The 10,906-nt window shown below is 51.0% G+C and overlaps 3 protein-coding genes across 7 annotated transcripts in view; 2 read left to right on the top strand and 1 right to left on the bottom strand.

Annotated features, from left to right (window-relative positions):
* Nucleotides 1-10,906, top strand: part of LOC119718674 (C-type lectin domain family 2 member B) — a 31,252-nt gene that overhangs the window by 8,733 nt on the left and 11,613 nt on the right. The gene's annotated exons all lie outside the window — the stretch shown is intronic.
* LOC139998568 (C-type lectin domain family 2 member A-like) overlaps nucleotides 1-10,906 on the bottom strand; it is a 36,368-nt gene that overhangs the window by 21,686 nt on the left and 3,776 nt on the right. The gene's annotated exons all lie outside the window — the stretch shown is intronic.
* On the top strand, nucleotides 772-8,982 carry LOC139998916 (C-type lectin domain family 2 member B-like). 5 transcript variants are annotated; one of them, XM_072024955.1, is made up of 6 exons: nucleotides 772-1,047; nucleotides 5,900-6,046; nucleotides 6,303-6,413; nucleotides 6,747-6,928; nucleotides 7,300-7,403; nucleotides 7,699-8,982. In XM_072024955.1, exons 2-6 carry the CDS (start codon nucleotides 5,935-5,937, stop codon nucleotides 7,838-7,840), a joined length of 651 nt encoding a protein of 216 aa, XP_071881056.1. In that variant the 5' UTR covers nucleotides 772-1,047; nucleotides 5,900-5,934; the 3' UTR covers nucleotides 7,841-8,982. The 5 variants fall into 5 exon arrangements, with proteins under 5 accessions (XP_071881056.1, XP_071881057.1, XP_071881058.1 ...); XM_072024956.1 differs by having other exon boundaries at nucleotides 5,897-6,046; XM_072024957.1 differs by lacking the exon at nucleotides 772-1,047 and adding an exon at nucleotides 1,077-2,373 and having other exon boundaries at nucleotides 5,815-6,046.

Here is a 10,906-nt window from a genome sequence, read left to right as displayed (position 1 = left end):
TTTAAATGAAATTGTTTAAAATCAGTGTTGTTTTTTTTTTCACAGGAATTTGCCATCCCTCCCCTTCCCTTCTCTGTTTTCCCCACTGTCGTTTATTTGAGCAATTAATGTGCCATTGTCATCGACGGAAGGAAGACACAAGCACTCAATATGGGTGATCAGTATGCTTCAACTTTAATAGATAGCCCAGTCGATATATATTGAGTACAAGATAATTAGCTTATACATATTACAAAAGCTAAGCTCATGATTGGTTATTGCTATATCCTGTTATTGCAGACAGTTCTGCATTCTTATAACCACAAGTTCTCCTTCTAGGGTTAACTATAGCCCCAAGGACACTGTGTTCTTCTACCCCTTTGACTCAGCTGCAAGCCTTGCGTTTTGCTACACGCGCCGTCTGCCTAATCTTAGACTAGCTGTGTTCTGTATTTTGCAAGATCGTCCTCATCTAGTTGCTCAATGTTTATGTGACCTCTACCCTCAAGCCAGTCCTCTACATGCCATTATCACTGGCTTCAGACCAAAATTAACAGGTTTTGTTGTTTTAAGGAGCGGTGCGGGGGGGGATACGTTTGGGTTGGGATTTAATGGAAAAAAAAAAAAGTCCCTGCAATGCCTTTCACAAAATGGCGGCCGGGACCTCCCCTCAGAGCTGCCTCAGAGGTGGCGGGTTTCGTTCCGGCCGCTGATTGGCTCGCTGCCTCCGTTGTCCCGCCCTTGCTGGCTGCTGATTGGCTGCCGGCTGCTGATTTGCATATGGCAGCGACGTCCTACGTTTTATCGTGGCAGCTCTCACCGTGGTTTGGCAGAGTTCGTGGTTTTGGCCGTTTTTCTTTTTTTGCCTTTTTTTTTGGCCTTTTTTCTACCTTCTTACGCGCGTTTTCGCAGCGCTGCACTTGGGTGAGCTGCTTTCAGCGCTCCCTTCCTCTGCTCTGCGCCGCGATGGAGGCAGCGGGACCAGCGGGACCTCCGCGGGCACGGGATGGCGGCAGGGGCCGGAGTCGCGGCAGGGGCCGGAATGGCGGCAGGGCCCGGCGGCACACGGTGAGTTCGGGTACGGGGGGAGCGTTGCTGGGGGGGGGTCCACATTTTGTGCGGCCCTTTGAAGGGCTCTTGTAAGGAGCGGGGCTGGGAGGAGTCCCCTCTTAGCCCCGCTGCCCCTGCGTTTGTTCGGAAGTTTTTCCCCCGTATGTAAGTGGATGCCGGGCTGCGTCTGTGGCTGCGCCCTACAACGTGCTGGGCAGCGTTTTGGGGTTAGGGCTGCGGTTAAGGTTGGTCGTTGGCATTAGGGCTGGGGCTGGGTTTCGGCCACGAATGCGCTCGGCTTGGCGGCCGGCCGCGTCACCGAGTGATGGACCGCCCGGGTGGCGCTGAGGGAGGGGCCGGCCCTGGCCGGCGCCATCTTGTCATTTCTGCCTTTCTCCCTTCCTTCCTGGTCCTTTCTCTGCAGCACCCCTTGTTGCTCCCCCGGGTGATGCATTTCCAGCCACAAGCTGGTTTTAGGGTTATTAAGAGCATGTTAATAGTTTCACCGAGCTGGTGTTGAGAGGAAATCTTTGTTGTTTTTTTTTTTTTCCCCAAACCCATGCTGCCTTTCCACCCTAATTAAACTCCAAATTTCAGCAGAATTCTCTTGAATACTGTTGTCGTAATTTCCTAATTTCAGCAGAATTTGCTTTAATACAGCCTGCAGCTATCTGATAACCGAACTGAGTTTTAAATGAAATTGTGGGAAAAAAAAAAAAGATTTTAAACAGGAATTTGCCATCCCTCCCCTTTCCTTCTCTGTTTTCCCAACTGTCTTTTTTTTGAGCAATTAATGTGCGATTATCACTGGCTTCAGAGCAAAATTATCAGGTCTTATTGTTGTAAGGAGGTGGTGTGCAGGGGGGTAATAAACGTTTGGGTTGGGATTAATGGAAAGAAAAATGGGGGGAAAAAAAGGCCCCCAAATGCCTCCCACAAAATGGCGGCTGGGACCTCCCCTCAGCCGCCAAAGAGGCGGTGCGTTTTGTTCCGGCCACTGATTGGCTGGCTGCCTCCGTTGTCCCGCCCTTGCCATCTGCTGATTGGCTGCCGGTATGGTCACGCCGTTCGAGGTTCTTTCGTGGTTGATGTGGTGGTGTTATAGCACAGGGAAAGTAATCGCGGTTTTTGGCCTTTGTTTTTGGCCTTTTTTTTTTTTTTGGCCTTTTTTCTACCTTTTTACGCGCGTTCTCGGAGCGCTGCACGCGGGTGAGCGCTTGGAGCTGCTTTCAGCGCTCCCTTCCTCTGCTCTGCACCGCGATTAAGGCAGCGGGACCAGCGGGACCTCCGCGGGGCCGGGGTCGTGGCAGGGACCGGGATTGCGGCAGGGCCCGGCGGCACACGGTGAGTTCGGGTTCGGGGGGAGCGTTGCTGGGGGGGGTCCACGTTTTCTGTAGCCCTCTGAAGGGCTCTTGTAAGGGGCGGGGCTGGGAGGAGCCCCCGATTAGCCCCGTTCACTCTGCGGTTGTTTGGCCAGTCGCCGGGTGCGCCGTGACGTCACTTCCAACAGGTCCTTTCTCCTCTGCAGCACCCCTTGCTGCCCCCCCGGGTGCTGCATTCCCAGGCACAAGCTGCCCTCAGAGGACCCTTGTAGATTTTGGCCCTTGGAGGCCACTGAGTGGTGTCGGATAACCCGACCGAAAGGCCCTGGGACAAATGGACACAACGACCAATGTTCTGTGCTGTAAGCCCATTTATTACTGCGTGACATTATCTTATATAGTGTCAAAGCATCCCACCCACTGTGCCCAAACCCCTCTCTTCATGCACGCAGGCACAACCCAGAATAATCCCACAGAGCGGAGGCTCCTGAGATATGGTGGTGGGGCTGCCTGTGGAGGACAACAACGAGGACAAGGATTCTGTGATGTAGAGTAAGCGCTCTAAGGCAGCCGTTCACGTTGTTGTCCCGTTGTTCATGCCTGTTGTCCCGCCCTTGCCGCCTGCTGATTGCCACCCGACATTGAGGTTCTTCCTCCTACCGTGGTTGCTGTTGTTATGGAGAGGGACAAGGAAAAATTGGCTTTTTTTGTCTTTTTTGGCTTTTTTCTACTGCCCTACATGCGTTCTCGCAGCACTGCAGGCAGGTGAGCGCTTGGAGCTGCGCCCACTGCTCCCTTCCTCTGCTCTGCGCCATGATGGGTCTGTAGCTCATGGGTCTGCCTCTCCTCATTTTATTAATTACCGGCTAGCTCACTCGGTAGAGCATGAGACTCTTAATCTCAGGGTCGTGGGTTCGAGCCCCACGTTGGGCGCCAAAAAGACTGTCATGGTTTAACCTGGCCGGCAGCTACACACCACACAGGCGTTCGCTCACCCTCCCTCTCTGGGACGGGGGAGAGAAATGGAAAGTGAAGCCCGTGAGTTGAGATAAAGACAGTTTAATAAGACAGGAAAACAATAATAACAATAATAGAAATAATAATACAATGATGACAATAGTACTACCACTAATAATATGTACAAACAAGTGATGCACAATGCAATTGCTCACCACTCGCTGACCGATGCCCAGCCTCACCCCGAGCAGTCCGGCCCCCTCCCCCAGCTAGCCACCCCTATCTATTGTTTAGCATGACCCCAGATGGGATGGAATACCCCTTGGGCTACTTTGGGTCACCTGCCCTGGGTCTGTCCCTTCACAGCTCTTGCCCGTTGACAGGACAGAGCAAGAAGCTGAGACGTCCTTGGCTTGGTGTAAGCACTGCTCTGCAACAATTCAGACAGCGGGGGGTTATCAGCACTCTGCTCATCCTAAGCCAACACACAGCATTCCACCAGCTCCTAGGAAGAAAATTAATTCTGTTCTAACTGAAACCAGGACACTACTATATTAACTATTTAACCATTATATTAACTATTTAATTTAAATATTTAATTTAACTTATTATATTAACTATGTTATTAACGAGGCTGACCTCGGCCTGGGCGCAGGGGGGGAGCAGGAGCTGGGCCCGGGCGCATGCGCGGGACGGGAAGCCGGAAGCTGTGTCTGTGGCTGCACCCAACAAGCTGGTGGGCAGCGTTTTGGGATTGGGGCTGCGATTGAGGTTGGCATTGGGATTAGGGCTGGGGCCGGGGCTGGGGTTTGGGCTGTGACAGGGCTCGGGGTGGGGGCTGCGCTGGCCGGCCTCGGGCGCATGTGCGGCTGGGGGAGTTGCCGGGTCCGGCCCCAGCCGCGCACACGCCCGAGACCCGGCTCAACCCCGGCCGGAAGCTGTAGGTGTGTCTCTCTCTGGCTACGCTGTACAAGTTGGGGGGCAGCGTTTTGGGATTGGGGCTGTGATTAAGGTTGGTCATTGGGATTAGGGCTGGGGTCGGGAATGGGTTTGGGGTGGAATTAGGGCTGTGGTTGGGGTTTGGGCCGGGGCTGGGGTTTGGGCCGTGAATGGGCTTGGGGTGGGGTCTACGCCGGCTGGCCTCGGCCCCGGCGTGACCAGGGGGGTTGCAGGTAGCACGCCCTGCCATGGCCGGGGGTGCCGGTCGTGGGCACACTATTTTTTTGTCCTGTTTATTTTTTTGGAAGGGCTTTCCCAGTCTTCCTTCTAATCTTCTAGGTAAGGCAGCTGGCTGCTTTTTTTTTTTTTTTTTTTCCTGGGATGTAATTAAAGAAGAATAAAGTTGAAAAGAAGCAAAAAATAGTATTAATCGGTAGAATTAATAATCTGTGTGCAGCTGCAGCAAAAAAGCAGACAAGAGAGGGAAGAGGGATGACACATGGGTACAAGCTAGTCGCATCGCTAGTTGGTCGAGGGAAGTGATTGTCCCAATCTACTCTGTGCTGGTGCAGCTTCACCTCGAGTACTGTGTGCAGCTCTCATCACAGTCTACAACTTCCTCATGAGGCAGAGTGGAGAGGCAGGTGACCTGTTCTCCGTAATCACCAGTGACAGGACCCGCAGGAATGGTGTTAAGCTGAGGCAGGGGAAGTTTAGGCTGGACATCACAAAGAGGTTCTCCACCGAGAGGGTGGTTGCAGACTGGAGCAGGCTCCCCAGTGTGCAAGCCAAATCTGAAGCCAAGCCAGGCTTTGTCGTACGGAGTCTGGGGTACCTGCAGCCCACTCGTATTACCACTATTTATCCCCCCCTGCCAAATTCAGTCCTAAAACTTCTTTGAAAACACTATTTCGCAGTATGTCCGCCAGCACTGAATGTTCCTCCTGCAAGTTTTTCCTGCGTGCTGCTGTATTCCCTCAAAACCAAAACCTTTCTCCTCCTTAGGAGCTTATTCCTAGATGTTTGGTTTTCTAATAATCCCCTCATCCAGGTGGACAAAGCTCTACCTTGGTGATTATTTTCCAACAAGTGTACCAAGATCTGTGGCGCAAGAGCTGCTCTGTTTGAACAGCAGCCAGCATGCTGTTCTATACTCAGAAAATAATGCAGGGGGAACTGAGATAAGGGATGTCTGCGAACCAAGGATGTCAGCACAAGCAGGTGCTGGCTTATTTCCTTCCTTTTTATTTATTTATTTATTTATTTTCAAATTCAGCTTCCTGCTGGGCAGGAGACTGTTTGGGGAGGGTGTCATGTCACACATCTCAACTCCCTTTGAGCTTTGAGTGCTGAGAGGCAATACATTTCTTTTAACTTCTTTTACTATTTCATGTCAATATAAACTTCTGTCTTTCTATTTTCTCTTTCTCCTTTTCTTTCTTTTTTTTACTTCTCTTTTTTCATCTTTTTTTTTTCTTCTTTCTCCCATCCTTTCACCCTTCCTCCATTTCCCTCCATCAGACCACAAGCCCTCACCCCAACCATGGTTTCCCCATGTCCCCTCCAGATCCCCACAAGTCCTCAGACCCGGGGGGCTTTGCTGGCACCCCAACACTCAACCCTCTTCTTGCTATTGCGTCATGCTCCAGCAGCTGCTGCCAGAGAACAAGACAGGTGGATGTGATCAATGAATCCTGATACTTCCTTGACGGCCATGGAGAAAGAAGTCTGTGAAAATACTCACCCCAAGCAAGAAGTGCTGAACCCTCCAAGAGATGAGGAAAAGCAATGCAAATGGGGTAATGCTGGGGGAAAGTGAGATCTGGCTCAGGTGGGGCACTGATGGGATGGGCACAGGCCATGGTTTTTAGTTGGGAGGAGGACAGGCCCTGAATTTTACCATGCAGCCACCTCTAAATCCATCTGGAGGACCTCAAAGGAGGGAGCTCCTATCCCAAGGGGGAGGGCTATAAGATCAACCGTGGATCCAGCAGAAAAAGGGCAAATGGGGGGTAGAAAGACCCAGCCCACATCTCCTGCTCTCTTCTCCACCAGGCTCCAGCCCCCATGGGATGGAAAAGAAATGTCGTCATGTAAAAAAGCTCCTGGCTCCGCTGTGTGTCGTGCTGACTGTCCTTGTCCTCGCTCTGGTGGTGGCCTTGGTTGGTGAGTCCCACTGGAGTGTCCCCACAGCAGGGAGATGGGCCAGGAACCTGTTTCAGGGATGGTGTGGGGAATTCCAGGGTTTTCCCAGCAGGATGAAAGGCCCCGAACCATAGCACTGAGCCTGCTTCATGGGGCACCCCCTTTTGTCCCCTCAACCAGGCTCTCCTCAGCCTTTCCTACGGGGTGCCCCATCTTGCTGCATCCCAACCCCCCTACGCTTGCTGGAAGGGAATACATATAATTAAAGAAATGTTATTTTTTTGCCTTTTTTTTTTTTTTTTTTTTTTTGTGGCTGTCCGTGCATCTCACCTGCTCGGTTTTCTCCTTTTACAGTTGTGCAGCTGCAGTCTTGCTCATCACATCCCCAATTCTCCCACATGTGCCCAGCCACATGGATCGGCTTCCAAAGCAAGTGCTACTATTTCTCAGAGAATGAAACCAACTGGAAAACCAGCTTGGAGAAGTGCAAGGCCATGGAAGCCTCCCTAACCTCCATAGACAGCCTGGAGGAACTGGTGAGAACTGGGCATGAGCCCCAACACAGGCTCTGGTGTGGAAAATGTGTGGGACTAGAACAAAAAACTATTTTCCCCCGAATTTCACCCACTGCCAAAGCCAGGAGAAGATGCCCTGGGGAAAGCACCATCCTGGGCTGGGGAGTGAGCAATATTACATTATTTTCTCCAAGACTCCCTCCCTACGTCCAGATGGGTGCTGTCCTGAGCTTTGCCCTCAAGGCTCTTCCTTTATCCGTGAAATTGAAGAATATTCACATCTCTCAAATCAAATCACCTTCCTATTGCAGGGTTCCTATTGCTGGCTGAGTTGTGTTTTGGGAAGACGGGATCACCTAAACCCTTTTTTTTTTTTTCTTTTTTCGATAAAGGATTTCATCAAGCGCTACATGGGCCGAGCAAACCACTGGTTGGGGCTGCACGAGGATGTCAACGGCCAGTGGAGGTGGACCAACGGCACAGCCTTCAACAACTGGTCAGTCCCTCCGCCTGCTGGGGTTGGGTGCTTTGGGTTGGCAATTAGGGCAGGAGTTCTTATAGGGTCTGGGATGGCCTCTTTTGGGACGGGGACCTTCTCCTGCCACCGCACCACTAGTTCTCCACAGGAGGCTTGGTGCGGACCAAGGATGCTGAGCTCTGAACCCCTATTAAACCTTGAACGCTGTCCCTTCTGACCTTCCCAGGAGAGGAAACCCCAGGTTTTCTTCCCATTTTTAGGGTAGTTTTCCTACTTTCTTTTCTGCTCACTCCTAAGTGTGTCTGTGTTGCAGGTTTGAGGTGTGGGGAGGTGGTCCTTGTGCGTACATAAACCAGGAGAAGATCACCTCAGCCCTCTGCAACACGGAGAAATACTGGATCTGCAGCAAGCCCAACAACTACGTCAAGTGGAGGCAAAAGATTTACCCCGAATAAAGATCCCACAAACAAATCTTCTGCCAAAACTAGCACAGAAACTTGTAAAAACTGTAAATATGCTTCTTTGCAACAACAGTATTATAATTTATTTTCTGCTCAGATTCTTCTGCTCTCTTTTAAATATGCTTCTTTGCATAGTACTGTAAATATGCTTCTTTGCAACAACAGTATTATAATTTATTTTCTGCTCAGATTCTTCTGCTCTGCTTTCTGCTCATGATTCTCCTGAGGAGACTCAATCTTCTGTACTGTCCAGCAACGAGAGGGATCTGGGAGTTGTAGCTGAGAGCAAGGTGAATGAATATGAGCCAGCAGTCTGCCCTGGCAGCCAGGAGGGTTGCCCCAATATCTTCCATATTTGGTATCTGCGACAGCATTTTAATCCCCCCGAATGGCTTTATAGCCCAATAGCTTGATGCACCCCATACCCTGGGGTGCATCAAGCACTATATCACTAATCAGTCGAGGGAGTTGATTGTCCCGCTCTACTCTGCACTGGGCTGGCCTCCCCTTCAAGTACTGTGTGCAGTTTTGGGCACCACAGCACAAAAAGGACATTAAAGTGTTGGAGAGTGTCCAGAGAAGAGCCACAGAGATGGTGAAGGGCCCAGAGGGGAAGACGTATGAGGAGCTGCTGAGGGCCCTTGGCCTGTTCAGCCTCAAAAAGAGGAGGCTGATGGCAGACCTCGTCATGGTCTACAGCTTCCTCCTGAGGTGGAGTGGAGGGACAGGCGCCGATCTCTTCTCTTTAGTGACCAGGGATAGGACGCACGGAATGGTGTCAAGCTGGGGCAGGGGAAGTTCAGGCTGGCCATCAGGAAGAGGTTCTTCACCAAGAGGGTGGTTGCACACTGGAACAGGCTCCCCAGGGAAGCAGTCACTGCAGCAAGCCTGTTCAGGTCTAAGAAGCATTTTGACTGTGCTCTTAGTCACAGGGCATGAATTTCTGTAAATCTATGTGAGGCTTACAGAGTAAGTGAAACTCAATGTTTCTATGTTATGATTCTGTTCTATGATTCTACTCAAGTCAGCAACTGTCCTGCTTTTCTTTCTCATTGTACAGCAGAAAATTGGTTTATATTTTTGTACAGATGAATATGGTATGTTTGTAATAATAAATCTGAAACCTAAAAATCTGATGTTCTATGGAATTATGCTATTTTTTTACTATACACTTTCTGTTGGAAGGAGGACAAAGCAAGAATGGAACAAATACAGTCTGTCTGTACATATAGGTATGCTTTTTTTTAATAAACAAACAAACAAAACAAAACAAACAAACAAAAAAACCAAACACATGCTAATTTCACAAGTCCATACACTGATAGTCTCAGCTGTGATTGGTTGGGTTCAAACCCTGAAATTACTCGCAAAGCTGTAACAAGGAGGGTTGGCTTCACCCCAAATATTAGCAGCAAGCATCCTGCAGGCTGGTCTTTTCGGGGTGGGCACCATACAGGTCTCTGTCTCCTGCAGTCTTTGAAAGGAGATGGAAGGGTTCTGTCTGGCAAACCCAGTTCTGGTCGCTTCTACAGCTGTTGACCTCCAGCTTGTCTTTCAATGTTGCGCAGCCGTTGTCTACACTCTGAAGAGAACCGAACCTGCAAACCAAAACCGTCAGCACCTAAAAGCAGCTCCTTTTGCTCTTGGGAGAGGGGCAATGGGAGCTTCTCCCCCAGCGTGTCTCACTGGGCTCCAGGTGCCTTCTTGCTGCAGGCTTGCCGCTGTTGCAGTTGTACTCACCTGGCGGCGTTGAAGGAGGAGTTGTCCACCCATTTCCATGTGTAGTTGGATGCCTTTAATCCGATCCGTACTGGTCGCTTTGGCTTGCTGTCCTGCTGGATCTCCTCATTTAAGTGCTCCTGGGAAATGGGAGAGGAGTGCTGGCTTCCAAAGGCCTTCAGCAAGGGGCTCGTTGGGGTGCAAAGCTGGCTTTTTGAACCCATTTCGTTCATCCTCAAAGAGACGGGCCCTAAACACCACCCTGTGCCTTGGGTACTGCCTCACTCGGTGGAAATTGCTTAAATTCAGAGCCCGAGACACCAGAGGCTCCCCCCGAGCTCTTTGTCCCTCCTTCCCATGCCAAAGGTGGGAAGAGGCCTCCAAAGCCCTTTAGGAAGAGATTCAGCCCTGTTTCCACCTCTTAGCAGGTGGTGGCTTGGAGCTACCAAGCCTCCTGACACCACCCAGCAGCTCCGGGGCAGTTTTTGCCCCTCTACCCACCAAAACCCAGGACTTTTGAGTCCTTTTCAAGCCTTCTCCACTCTGCACTTACCATATCAGTGGTGTTTCGGAGCACGGCCAGATGCGACCCCCGACTTTCACAGTCTTTTTTGCCTTCCATCCAAGTCCCAGTCGATTTGGAAAACTGGAAGCACTGGTCCCTAAGAAGCTGCCAAGACTGGGGGCACAGCTTGCAGCCCCCATGGCCTGGAGAGGAGACGGAGCCATGAGACACCCCAAAATGTGCTCGAGGTCTCGCTCAAACCAGCCAAGAGGCACTGGGGAGGGAGCTCTCTCCCCTCCCAAATTTTTCCTGCCTGCTTTTCCCACCCATCCACTGCAAGGAGGACAGGGTAGGGTGAGCACGGTGAAGGTGGAGAGGTGCCTCCTCCTCCCGGAGGCCCACAGAGGATGGAAATGATCAGCAAAACGATCAAAATCAAGGGGATATGTCTGGTCCCACACAAGGATGATGTAAAACAATAAAAGATACAAAAGGGTGGGCCGTGAGACTGGAGGAGGCAGGAGGACCTTGTGCCCCTCACCTGGGCACCAGGTGTGCGTGGGTCTGCTTCTCTCAGCTTGAGCTTCTTCCCAGTTCCGGTGTGCCCGTTTCCAGTGACTTTCTGTACGAACTTCTCTAAGCAGTTTGCTGAGTCTGGCCGAACCTATCTTCATGAGGCAATCAATGTGCCTGTTCCCGTCCTGGTCTCCATTCTGCCAGCCTGTTCCTTTTCACTCCTTTTTCCTGCTTCTTTATTGATGACATAACTTCATCACATCGTGTTGCCTTTTTCATCTTGAGGACAGGCTTCCCTCTTATACCCTTCTCTCCACAGC

This window comes from Anas platyrhynchos, chromosome 17 (assembly GCF_047663525.1).
Source record: "Anas platyrhynchos isolate ZD024472 breed Pekin duck chromosome 17, IASCAAS_PekinDuck_T2T, whole genome shotgun sequence".
NCBI classification, from domain to species: Eukaryota; Metazoa; Chordata; class Aves; order Anseriformes; family Anatidae; genus Anas; species Anas platyrhynchos.
Note: the sequence above shows the minus strand (reverse complement) of the source record. Positions and strands in the feature narration are given on the sequence as shown.